General features: G+C 37.1%; 1 protein-coding gene across 2 annotated transcripts; it reads left to right on the top strand.

Annotated features, from left to right (window-relative positions):
* Nucleotides 1-4,743: 4,743 nt before the first annotated feature.
* On the top strand, nt 4,744-10,203 carry gadd45aa (growth arrest and DNA-damage-inducible, alpha, a). 2 transcript variants are annotated; one of them, XM_074650776.1, is made up of 4 exons: nt 4,744-5,006; nt 7,533-7,634; nt 8,822-9,041; nt 9,321-10,203. In XM_074650776.1, the coding sequence occupies exons 1-4, from the start codon at nt 4,759-4,761 to the stop codon at nt 9,432-9,434; spliced, it is 684 nt and encodes a 227-aa protein (XP_074506877.1). In that variant the 5' UTR covers nt 4,744-4,758; the 3' UTR covers nt 9,435-10,203. The 2 variants fall into 2 exon arrangements, with proteins under 2 accessions (XP_074506877.1, XP_074506878.1); XM_074650777.1 differs by lacking the exon at nt 4,744-5,006 and adding an exon at nt 6,732-6,897.
* The last annotated feature ends 3,710 nt before the right edge of the window (nt 10,204-13,913 follow it).

Genomic DNA, 13,913 nt, shown 5'->3' with positions numbered 1-13,913 from the left:
CTAGAAAGTCTTTACAAAAAGGGCTCTGGACACATAGCCACAATGTTACAGGAGGTAAGAGCTTGATCATCAAAGACGGAGATATTAGTGACAGGAAAACAAACTGTAACAAATACAAAGAAGTTAAACACATAATCAGACTAAAAGTAGTTGAAGCTGCTAAATACAGAAAGGACTGTGTGAATGTGTAAATTAATAGGCTTATATTATCAATGCCCAATCTCGAGCACGATAGACCTGACTATAATTTCTTGTGTGTATTCTATTAAATTAACTTAGATGTATTCTTAGGACAATATTTTAGCCTTATTCTTTTGTGAAAGGGGACTTGGGAGCAAATAGAAAATAAATATAAGAACATAATTCAAAGCGGTTAAAGCTGCGGTAGGTAGAATTGGAACAAATGTGTGTCCTCCGGTGCGCCTAATGGCACCGAAAGAAAACAACCAGTGGAGTCTGTCGTCCAGCTGCCGTCTCTGAGCAGCTGTCAATCACTCACGGACTCCGATCAAACGGTCAAACTAAGCGCTGATCAAATATGAATCAATATTCTGTTACTCAATCAATTTCAGCAAAGATCCCGGTATGATTTAATGTAAAAAAGTGAAGGTATCAAAAACACATTACTACTTCGCAGTTAAATAATCAACAATTATTTTATTCCAACAGGAGCAGTAAAGAATGCTTTGAAAAACACAACAGTATAACATGTACTCAGTGGTGGAAAGTAACTAAGTACATTTACTCAAGTACTGTACTTAAGTACAATTTTTGACGTACTTGTACTTTACTTGAGTATTTCCATGTTCTGATACTCCACTACATCTCAGAGGGAAATATTTTACTTTTTACTCCACAACATTGATTTAATAACTTTCGTTACTTTACAGATTATTAATACAAAATATAATCAACGAATAAATGATGATGCATTATTGTTGGTTAAACTACCCAGCAGTATATAAAGTCATTAAAATGAGCTCCAGCTTTACCAGCTACAACATTAAAGTGATGAACACATTAATGCATCAATAAGTATAATCCAATAATATACATAATTCTGCATAATGTGTACTTTTATGTTTGCTACTTGAAGTATATTATATGCTAATATTTTTGCACTTTTACTAAAGTAGGATTTTGAATGCAGGACCCTTACTTATAACAGAGTATTTCTACATGGTAGTATTGCTACTTTTACTTAAGCACAAGATCTGAGTTCTTCTTCCACCACTGAGTAGGTTTTCTTTAGTGCATAACCACCTGAAAATAAGAGTTTTTGTTACCTTAGAATGAGCCGTTTATATCTACACAAGGAGAGATGGTCCTCTTTTCACGGAGACAGCCGCCACTTAGCCCAGACTAGACAAACCACTGTGTTAACTAGGTCACCTCACGTTTCTAGAGACACTGAATCAAACCTGTTTGTCTTCGAGAGCTGAAGCATTAACAGGTATTTCTGCACAAACTGCAATTTTGGGGGGATTTTAAATGTGCCATGTGTCATTATAATGAATTATTACCTCCGCCCAGGCCAAGGGCCTAGGAAGGCCCCCCCTCCTCCCCCTCCATGCAGTTTGCGCCATCATCCACGTGTATTTTTGATTTTTGTTTATGCTGAGATCAGCTGTACGCAGCGGAGCAGTGTAAAACACTTCATTCAAACTGGACAGAAACAAAGTAAACCAATAGTGAAGTAAAGATCAGGGGAAGTAAATATGAAGTGTAATTAGGACAACTGCTGTTAAGTCCTGAAGCTATGCAGACACCTGAATGTACATAAGCATGGGACTCAAGCGATCTGAGGTGTAGTGAGGTGGAGCACGATGATTTTCAAATGGGTCCCTTGAGGTCAATGGAATGCACTAAAACCGAAGGTAAATACAGGTATATTCAGGCAGACAGACACCGTAAACACGGTGCATGGACGGTGGGGACGGTGCATGAGAAAAAGAGCAACTCTGTCAATACTCACGTCTCCTCAGGCGATCAATGGACTTTCAGCTTAAAACCGTATTTAAGATTTTTAATAAAAGTTTTTCTTTGTTGCAGCTTGTTTTATTTAACAGGTGAAGAGAACTGAATGCAATGTTGATGAATTTGCAATGTTTTTAACTGCAAAAATATTCTACAACAACACATTGTATTGTGAAGTATTCAGTCATGCCTGTTCTCTGATTTTTGACTGCCGCCACCAAGGGGCAGCATAACATCTCATTACATTCACAACATGGCTTCCTGAGTCATTTCTTTGCATGAATTGCCTTCTCTGAATCCATCTAGTCTAGAGTTTAAACAATTAATTAAGTCATCAATGGACTATTATGATAAGTGATTAATTGTTAAAGTCATTTTACAAGCAAAAGTGCCAAATATTCATTGGTCCCACCAGCTCAGTTCTACTGATGTTTTGCTTTTCTGTGTTTTTAAATAATTTTAAACTGAATATTTTTTACCTTTGGACTGTTTGGTCAGACAAATTATTTATTCTCGTAACATTATGATTTTTTTTCCCCTTAAAGTTATGACTTTATTCTTGTAATATTACAACTTTTTTCTCGTAAAGTTATGACTTTATTCTCGTAATATTACGACTTTTTTCTTGTAAAGTTATGACTTTATTCTCGTAATATTACAACTTTTTTCTCGTAAAGTTATGACTTTATTCTCATAAATTACGACTTTATTCTCGTAAAGTTATGACTTTATTCTCATAAATTACGACTTTATTCTCGTAAAGTTATGACTTTATTCTCGTAATATTACGACTTTTTTCTTGTAAAGTTATGACTTTATTCTCGTAATATTACAACTTTTTTCTCGTAGTTATGACTTTATTCTCATAAATTACGACTTTATTCTCGTAAAGTTATGACTTTATTCTCATAAATTACGACTTTATTCTCGTAAAGTTATGACTTTATTCGCGTAATATGACTTTTTTTCTTGAAATATTATGACTTTATTCTCATAAATTACGACTTTATTCTCGTAATATTATGACTTTATTCTCATAAATTACGACTTTTTTCTCGTAATATTATGACTTTATTCTTGAAATCTCTGATTTATACTGTGATTCTTTTTACAGTAATTAACAGCCATTTTATAAAACTTTATTGACCAGTTTTTTTGCCAGGTGTAAATTCTACAGCCAATTCTTTACAGTGCAGAGTTTTTTGTGAAATTTGCAAGTTATTTTTCAATTTCACACGGGGGTGAATAAGACATGAAGCGACACAGTTCATGCGAGTCTCACAAGAAATGTGCAGCGCAAAAGGAGATGTGCCGATCTATGGATGCATTCGGGCAAAACATAGAGATGTTATAAGATGAGGGGCAGAATAGAAATGTTTATTATTTAACTTAGATAGAAATTCTATCAAAATTGTAGACTATCTCTCAGCCTTGTTAACGTGTCCCACATTGTCCCACACAAACATAATCTTTGTCCCACATTTGGTTTGTTGGGATCTGGTCACCCGTCTGGACAGATAGTCATAACCGGAAGAGCTAATAAGTGTTATATTTACTTTAGTATTCACATTAAAACTTCGGATTCAGTGGATTTATGATCAAGAGGGTCAAAGTTCATGGCACAATGTTATGATGAAGTCTCAATTGTATGCATACTGGGGATTCTTTCACAAAAATGACCCGCTAGCTGCACATTATCCCGCTTATTACACTACATACTTTGTAAGGGCAGCTGCAGTACGTACTAAAAGTAAGAAGAAAAAGTATGCAATTTGGAGCATAGCTTGTGTTTGAGTATTCAGTCATGCCTGTTCTCTGATTTTTGACTGCCGCCACCAAGGGGCAGCATAACATCTCATTACATCCACAACATGGCTTCCTGAGTCATTTCTTTGCATGAATTGCCTTCTCTGAATCCATTTAGTCTAGAGTTTAAACAATTAATTAAGTCATCAATGGACTATTATGATAAGTGATTAATTGTTAAAGTCATTTTACAAGCAAAAGTGCCAAATATTCATTGGTCCCACCAGCTCAGTTCTACTGATATTTTGCTTTTCTGTGTTTTTAAATAATTTTAAACTGAATATTTTTTACCTTTGGACTGTTTGGTCAGACAAATTATTTATTCTCGTAACATTCCGATTTTTTTTCCCTTAAGGTTATGACTTTATTCTTATATATTAAAACTTTTTCTCGTAAAGTTCTGACTTTATTCTTGTAATATTACAACTTTTTTCTCGTAAAGTTATGACTTTATTCTCGTAATATTACAACTTTTTTTCTCGTAAAGTTATGACTTTATTCTCGTAATATTACGATTTTTTCTCGTAAAGTTACGACTTTATTCTCGTAAAGTTACGACTTTATTCTCGTAATATTACGCCTTTCTTATCGTAAAGTTATGACTTTATTCTTGTAATATTAAAAAAAATTTTTCGTAAAGTTATGACTTTATTCTCGTAACAATACGACTTTTTTTCTCGTAAAGTTATGACTTTATTCTTGTAATATTACAACTTTTTTTCTCGTAAAGTTATGACTTTAATCTCGTAATATTACGACTTTTTCTTGAAATAGTATGACTTTATTCTCATTAAATTACGATTTTTTTTCTCATAATATTATGACATTAGTCTTGAAATCTCTGATTATTTTATGTGATAAAAATGTGATTTATTTTAATGTGGCCCTAATACTCCATCTTAAAACCTAAATTAAAACAACAATAAATAAAGGATACAAAAGAGGTGTTTAGTGGTGTTAAGTGGTGGCCAGGTAATGACACTGACAGTTTTAAACAGTGCCAACAGCAGCAGGTGTGTCTCAATAGTTGGTCAGGTGTTGTCTCCATGGCTCCTGTCTGTCTTTCTCGCGCCAGTCCTTTGGAATCTCGCGCGCGGTTTCGGTGTGTTTTCGCACGCTCCACAGCGGACCAATCAGAGGGCAGCATTCCCAGGAAGCGTCCCGTTGCTAGGCAGTCGTCCAGAAACCAACCTGTCCTCTGGTTCCTGTCCCAGCAGCAGAGGGTGAGTTCTGCAAACAAGTACTTCATTCATTACTTTGGTTTAATGTTTGTATGTGAATAAATCACTTTGAGAGACATAAGTTCAAATATAGATTCATGTTTATGTTCGGGTTGTTTTTACATTGCCATAAATCATTACTGTAGTCAAATTAGTTGTATGTTTGTGCACAGTTTGTGGATGTTCACCAACGTTACAAGTTATTATAACATGGTTAGACATGTTGCAGCCAGGCTACTGAATAGATTATTTATTGTACTCCCAAATGGTGAGTCCTGCAAACAAGTTCTTCAGTCATCACTTTGTTTAATGTTATATTAAATCACTTTGAGTGACATAATTCAAATGTAAATTCATGTTTATGTTGGGGTTGTTTTATACATTGTCATAAATCATTATTGTGGTCAAATTAGTTGTATTGTTTGTGCACAGTTTGTGGATGTTCACCAGAAAATCAACGTTACAAGCGGTGCACAAGTTATTATATCATGCAAAAGTTATTATAACATGCACAAGTTATTACAACATGCCAAATGTTATTATAACATGCACAAGTTATTATAACATGCACAAGTTATTATAATATCCACAAGTTATTATAAAATGCACAAGTTATTATAATATCCACAAGTTATTACAAAATGCACAAGTTATTATAACATCCACAAGTTATTACAACATGCACAAGTTATTACAACATGCCAAAAAGTTATTATAACATGCACAAGTTATTACAACATGCACAAGTTATTACAACATGCACAAGTTATTACAACATGCCAAAAAGTTATTATAACATGCACAAGTTATTACAACATGCACAAGTTATTACAACATGCACAAGTTATTACAACATGCCAAAAAGTTATTATAACATGCACAAGTTATTATAACATGCACAAGCACAAGTTATTATAACATGCACAAGTTATTATAATATGCACAAGTTATTACAACATGCACAAGTTATTATAACATGCACAAGCACAAGTTATTACAACATGCACAAGTTATTACAACATGCCAAAAAGTTATTATAACATGCACAAGTTATTACAACATGCACAAGTTATTACAACATGCACAAGTTATTACAACATGCCAAAAAGTTATTATAACATGCACAAGTTATTATAACATGCACAAGCACAAGTTATTATAACATGCACAAGTTATTATAATATGCACAAGTTATTACAACATGCACAAGTTATTATAACATGCACAAGCACAAGTTATTACAACATGCACAAGTTATTATAGCATGCACATGTCATTACAACATGCACAAGTTATTATAACATGCACAAGTTATTACAGAATGCACAAGTTATTAAAACATGCACAAGTTATTACAGAATGCACAAGTTATTAAAACATGCACAAGTTATTAAAACATGTACTATATTGCATTATAACATGGTTAGACGTGTTGCAGCCAGGCTATACTGAATAGATTATTTATTGTAGTCCTCATAATGTGAGGAGCCCAGCAGCAGCAGCAGCAGCAGCAGAGCAGCTGCAGCAGCAGCAGCAGCAGAGCAGCTGCAGTTCGGTTAGTAACCTGGTTGGAGACAGAGACAGACACGCCTGTCAGCTGTGTGTCCGTCCAATCCCACTAGAGAACACCACCCTGAAACATTAGCATCAACCAATCATCACTCTCTATGCAAATAGTCTCCTGCCTCTCATTGTGCCCGGACACTTTTAATGTGAAGTTGCCAGATTTATCTCTCAGTTGCAGCACAGAGGACTACAGATAAAGTGTGTTTAGTCGAGAAGATACTCCAGGATAACTCACACGTAGCTACTACACTCTTTGCTCTAAGGATATTGGATATTTTATGTACAACATGACATTTGAGGAACTAAGTGGGGATTTTTCTCAAGAAAGGTAAATACTACTACTAACTCCTTATTCTCAGGTATTGTCTTATTTATCAACTGTACTATTTATAGACTTTAAGGGCTGAGAGAGAGCCAGGGTAAAATGCATTTCATTGCATTTCACTGTACTTTTAAATGCATATGACAAATAAACTTGAAACTATTCTCGTATTAACACCGGTGCATACTTACTAGTGTCGACATCTGATTATCATGCAATTGCATAATATGTGCAGCAATATGTGCAGCTATTAATGCACTAACTTAAAGGGGGAGTTAATCAAGTCAAGTTAAGCTGGTTTACTAAATGGATTTACACTGTAATGAACAATTGTATAACAAACTAATGTGAGCATTTAACTCATCGTTAGACAGATACACCGGTTTAAGGTGAATAAAAAGCTTAAAGATACTTGACATGACAGTCTTCAGGTCTTCGTTTTACTTTCCTACAGCTGTCAAACCGATTTAAACCGTAAAAACTGAGCTTTTTACCTGGTAAATCCAACTTCTGCAAAGCCGACGCCGGCTGGTTACTAGCAGCTAATGTTAGCCTGACAGACAGAAAGAGGCTGGATGGGAAGGTGTTTTTTTTGGTGCAGTTGCATCGATGTTAACATGATATTAATTTGTGTTTTGCAGAATGGATTCAGTGGCGAAAGCTTTGGAAGAAGTCCTCACCTCGGCGTTACCACAAGGCTCCATCACAGTGGGAGTCTACGAGGCTGCCAAGTCACTCAATGTGTAAGTAGTGTTATAAGAGCTGTCATACCAAGGGACTGACTGAGTGACTGACTGTTAGAGATCTGGTTTATCTGGGTTAAATGCATGCAATCATGCATTATGCAAAATAGAGAACTTACTGTTTATTTAAGGCTACAAAATGTGGAAAAAATATGTTAAATATAATTTGCCCTAAAAGTCAGAGGTCACTATGTGCACAGTTGAGATACAGAGGTGTACGAAACACTTATATCATGATTTGTGACATATATTATTTAGTTCATGTTCCTGGTTTTAGATTTAATAGAGATTGGAGCCTTAATTTAATATATTTTAGATATTTTTTTGTATTTTCTGAATATTTTTCCAAAGTAACGTAAGGTAGATCAATTCTCTTATGTCTTTTTGTCATGATTGGATTTATGTCTCGTAAAGTTATGACTTTATTCTCGTAATATTACGACTTTTATTTCTTGTAAAGTTATGACTTTATTCTCGTAATATTACGACTTTTATTTCTTGTAAAGTTATGACTTTATTCTCGTAATATTACAACTTTTATTTCTTGTAAAGTTATGGCTTTATTCTCGTAATATTCCAATTTTTTTTCCTTGAAATAGTATGACTTTATCCTCATTAAATTACGACTTTTTTCTCTTAATATTATGACTTTATTCTTGAAATCTCTGATTTTTTCCCCCCTCAATGTGGCCCTAAAACTCCGTCTTAAAACTTAAATTAAAACAACAATAAATAAAGCATACAAAAGTAGTGTTTAGCGGGGAAAGTGGTGGCACAGGAATGATACTGACCTAGTTTAAGCAGTGCCAAGCAGCAGGTGTGTCACAGTAGTTGGTCGATGTTGGCTCCATAGCTCCCGCCAGTCCTGATTGGATTTATGTCTTGTGCTTTTGGGGGGCTGTGATTGTAAAGTCTGTGACTGTTTATTTGTTGTATTTCCATTGTGGGATATATATCCTGGAGCATTATTTTTGGGAGGTTCATGTATGGATGATGCTGGTGTGTTTGATTTGCAGGAATGTTTGATTTGTTGTTAGTTAATGTGTCTGAATAATCCCATGATTAAGTTAATGACCAGTTCGGAGTCAAGTATCAAGTATCAAGTATTGCTTGACTATTACGTCTATCAGGATATATAATGTGCTTTGATAAATGTACTAAGAGCATCTATTTTCTTGTCTATTCAGGGACCCTGATAATGTGGTTTTGTGCATCCTGGCCACTGATGATGAAGATGTGAAAGACGTGGCCCTGCAGATCCACTTCACCCTCATTCAAGCTTTCTGCTGTGAGAATGACATCAACATCCTGAGAGTCAACAACACCCGACGTCTGGCAGAAATACTGGGTGGAGGAGGCAAACAGAGTGGGGGTGAACCTATGGACCTACACTGCGTCCTGGTCAATGTAAGTGTCATTTCTCATCAATCTATTCTGTGTTACTCATAATTTAATCTTGTAATGGTGTTGAGTCATATGCACATGAGTGAAACTCCAGGAAGAACTTGTCAGTACTTGTTCTTGTGCATTTGGTAAACATGTATGAGACTCCTCCCTCATGTGACTTACTAGGAATTTCAGTAAAGGGAAATACCTTGTAACTGCACACACACACAGGGACTGTTTGTAATTTAGGATACCATATAAATGGATATGCATTTATTCTCTTTTTATTCATATTTTCAGAGCCCACATTCTACGTCATGGAAGGACCCGGCGTTGAGCAAAGTGAACCGATTCTGCAGAGAGAGCCGCTGTATGGACCAGTGGGTACCCATCATCAACCTGCCCGAGCGATGAACTTTTAGCTGTGAAAAACCTGTGAAAAGGACTTGTATCTGCACAGTATGAGTGGTGTGAACCCTGATGGACACATAACCACCCATAGATCAAAATTCCAAAGCACTGCTGACGGGGGAAAGAAAAATTTGGAGGGAAAAAAAAGGACCCCGCAGTCTACGTGGGATGTATTTAAAAGAAGAAGAAGAAAAAAAGACCAAAGGGGGATGGATTTCCTCTTTGGACAGGACTGTTTGGAGTTGCGTCTGTCAGCCTCGGCAACCAAGATGAGATGGCGAGGCACTTGTATCGTCGTCATGAGGTGGAAATTTTAGAAAAAGCATGTGAAGCCGGACACTGTACTGAAGGATTACATCATGTATGTTTGGTAAAAGCTCTGTGACGTATCAGAGAAGTGGGGAGAAACCAGAAATTGGAGCTGTTGAGTGGACCAAGGTCTCTCTCTGCAGAAACAAAGCACTTGTTGAAACACTGGACCTTTTTGCAATTTCACTTAAAATTGTTAATGTTGTTGTTGCTATTGTCCTAATTTAATTTAAAAAAAAGGGAAGGGCTACACATCCAGTGAAGACATTCTGTGTATTTAGTGTTTCCTATGCCAGCTGTTTTTTTTTGCCACAAGTAAAATAATTCTTTTGTTACAATTTTTAAGTTATTTTTAATGATATTTAAGTGTATTTATGTTTCTTTTTTTTTTACCTTAACTATTTGCAAACTCTGAATACATATGTATTGCTGTCAATAAAATGTATTTTTTTTTGGAAAGCCAGAACTGCATTCGTTTTCTTTTTTTTTCCATTTCTGGAAATTTTAGCAAAGCCGAGCTGAATTGTGACCTTTAGCAGTTGTAAAGAGGAGTCACGTGCGGATCACAGGGGTCATGTTGGCCTCTGTGGCCTCAGTGCCATCTCTGAGCCCGAAGAGAACAATAATCCTCAGCGCTCTCTCTCTCTCTGCACAGGCTTCTGCCTCCGTCAGCAGGATCATGTTCATTCATCCACACGGGTTCCCTTTTCACCGATTCACCGTGATTTGTTGGGACGGTTTCGTTTGCGTTTTCACCAGCTGACTTCCTAGAAAAGAGCATGTGACATCTGCACAGTTAAAAGAGGGAATATAGGCACACAATACCTACAGTATATTTCACATATTGCATTACACTAAATAGAAGAGATGCATCTGTATCGTTGACACAGCGAGGTAACACCAGGTGTTTTCATGCTATTTGTGGTCCTTGGCTGCCTCTGCCCTTGGAACCAGAATGTGCAGTGTAGCTTGCTGCAGAGCACATGACCGGGACTACTTGGAAAGTTTTGCAAATGAGGCTTTGGCATGCAATCTGTTGTGCAAGCCTGTCTGAACTGCTTCACTCCCCTCGCTCTGTTTCTTTTCCAACTGTGTCATAAACACACACGCACACACACAGGTGATCTCTGTGGAGTTAAATGTCAGTGATGTCACAGGGCTGATGTAAGTCAGGCATTCCCCCTTTGAAAGTGCAGCGTCATGATCACGAGAAGAGAGCATGCGGAGGCTGTCCTTGAGTTGCACAACCCTCATGTGAGAGAACTCATGTGACAAAATGCTTTATGCTGTGTCCCTGCAGTCATTTACTGTAGTTTGCTTTGATTGCGTGAGATTTCTTTAGTTGCTCTGGTTTCTCAGGAAAGGATGGTGACTCAGGACCTGGTAAAAAGTCAGTCTTACTCTACTCACTACATTACCCAGAAGCCCCCACTACAGATATTAACTTAAAGGCAACCCAAATGCACTCAAACTGTCTATTCCCCTGGCACAACAGCATATTAATCATAACCAGGTTTATTAGGTAAACTGTCAACATGCCCTCACGCAACACACCGGTAGAACTAAAGAAGTCTAATTGCAAATCATTAAGTAGTTCAAATAAAAACTACTACTTAATGACATCTAAGTGTCTCCCTAACCTAGAAGCCTTTGGATCACTGTGGTTTCAGTTGGCACTGTGTGAAAGGTTGCCAGGCGTGTGACTGCAGGGCGTGACGCCGACTGATGTCATGTCAGGGCATTGTTGTGATAGAAAGGGAAAAGGTTATTTTAAGGAGCCGCGGAGGGCTGGTGTAAGTGTTGGTATGCCACCGTGGCCTTCCGGTGAAGTCCAAAAAAGGGCTCGCATGCAGTCATTAGTGCCTATACTGGGCTGTGCTGCATTGTGGGTTAAAGTTCACACGAAGCGTTATCTATGTGGGTTTCTAAAATGGAGCAGGATTCCATGAAATGATAAGTCACAGTGCACTTTGAATTGTTATATATATATACAGTATATAGTGCAACCCTGGGAGCATATTGTGTAACCTGGGTCAGTGGTGCAATGCATATAGAGTTGTATTATACTCACTCGAGATTAAGGACATGCAGAAATCAATGCACTGAATTTGGTCTGAGGCGAAAGGTAAACGTCAGGTTAAGATAACAGTATTGCAGAATAAAGGGGAGGTGTACCATAAAATAAAAGTTATGCTGTGTGTAACAATTTTGATATTCAGCAAGACACTTCTCTCAATCAAGCCGCGAACTGCATGTTTTTGGAGTTAAATTTATTGTTTGAGACATCCCACCTAAATCAGGTTGATTAGCATGCAGCCTTAAAATGTCAATCAGAAAAATGTCCCAAAAGCAAAGTAAAAATCTAAATATTCACCAACTAAATCTTATAGTCAAAATTTAAGATTAAGATTAAGACATTATTGTAGAAATATAATCCCCATTCCATTTTAGGGTGGAATTTCAAGTTTGCAGTTCATAGCTACAAAACCCATTTATGGGCCATCAGTCGAGGAAGTATCCCGATGCTTTATCTAAGTAACAGTAGAAATACTACAATGGAAAAATACTCTGTAAATGTCCAAGTAAAAGTACATGCATGCACATGTAAATGTAAAAAGTAAATGATGCAAAATGCCCCTTTCAGAGCGTTAAACTATTGAGCACCCGGGTCCCAGAAGTTGATATTTTTATTATAAACAAATGCTTTTATGATTTATGTTAGTTTGATTGTGGGTATCAGTATGCAGGGCCTTTAATATATAGTAATGCATAATTTTTTATAAATTAATTGTTTTAAATGTAAAATCAAAATTACCTGTAGCTATGGCCTTAAAATAGATGTAGTGAAGTCAAATTTGCCTCTGATATGTGGAGAAGTATAAAGTAGCATATACTGTACATGGGAAATACTCAAGTTAAAGCTGCAGTGGGTAGAATCGGAGCAAATATGATTAAAAAAAGTGATTTGATCAGAGTTCGCGAGTGATTGACAGCTGCTCAGAGACGGCAGGCTCCAGCTCGGTTCTGATTGGTTGTTTTCCTCCGGTCTGTGAATTTTTTGCAGATGCCGTTAGGAGCACCGGAGGACACAGAGGCACACGATTTTTTTTTCAGATTACCTGTCTCATGCACTATACTGTCAGGAAATAGTTAACGTTTTATAAAAATAACTTTTTTTAATCATATTTGCTCCATTTCTACATACTGCTGCTTTAATCATTTTGAATATATAATCAAAGTTATTAATAGCTATATGGCCCTAAAATAAATCTAGTAAAGTAAAATTTGCCTCTGAAATGTGGAGTAGAAGTATAAAGTAGCACTGAAGTACAACACTCCTACGAGTGAATACTTTACCTGTTATGTGTGGATAATATAAATTAGATATGACACTGGGAATCTATGGGAGTGCAAAGGCAGTTACAGACTTTAAATGGGCTCAAACTGTCTGCTTTGTGTATTTCTATACCCAGCTGAGCCGACCAGAGGAACAAAGGTGCCACTGCAGTCGGCCCTCGCCCTCCGGTCCTTCCTCCCTCCCTTCCTCTCCCCCTCATCAGCACATTCCAACACACTGACACTGTAACTGCCAGGGCAGATTTCCAGTGAGGCACATGGTCAGCGAGCCGGCCTGCCAGCCGCTGGCCATATCACCCCCCCCTCCCCGTCCCCTCCCTGTGATTCTCACATTGCTGCACAATGACAAACTGGGATTACTGCAGAGGCTGTGCTCTGTTGGGGGGTACATGCTTCAGGCCTTCAGGGGCATTCATGCTTACAGAGAATATCCAGGCAGTCTGGATCATGTTTGTGCATAACAGGAATACCTCTAGAGAGCTCTTTTTGGTTAAAAAAGTAAGCTTGAAAGCATGCACTATGATTTATTGTGCGCGCTATCTTTGACATTCAGTGAAGGTGCCGTCTACACAATGCTAATGCACCTGGCTTTAGCACAATCTGTGAGAAAAGGACAAAAAGGAAAGCCTTAACAATGAATAATAGGTGACAATGTTATTTCAACCATTAGTCAGTTTTAAGTGTGAGAGCGGTCATGCCTTATTCAGTATTTCTCCAGTTGTTACAATAGGTGACAATGAGTATTATTCCTGTGTGATCTTCCCATTGTGTGCAGGAGAAAAATTCAACATGCTGTTTATCCACCAGCTGGCCAGA

This window comes from Sebastes fasciatus, chromosome 11 (assembly GCF_043250625.1).
Source record: "Sebastes fasciatus isolate fSebFas1 chromosome 11, fSebFas1.pri, whole genome shotgun sequence".
NCBI lineage: Eukaryota > Metazoa > Chordata > Actinopteri > Perciformes > Sebastidae > Sebastes > Sebastes fasciatus.
The sequence above is the reverse complement of the archived record's forward strand: the minus strand, read 5'-3'. Positions and strand labels throughout refer to the sequence as shown.

Bases quoted from the DNA above. Each gene is read 5' to 3' on its own strand.
- gadd45aa (XM_074650776.1), top strand. From the start codon at position 4,759: ATGACACTGACAGTTTTAAACAGTGCCAACAGCAGCAGGTGTGTCTCA. The intron at 7,635-8,821 runs GTAAGTAGTGTT...TTGTCTATTCAG, and splicing joins GCTGCCAAGTCACTCAATGT to GGACCCTGATAATGTGGTTT. The intron at 9,042-9,320 runs GTAAGTGTCATT...TCATATTTTCAG, and splicing joins TACACTGCGTCCTGGTCAAT to AGCCCACATTCTACGTCATG.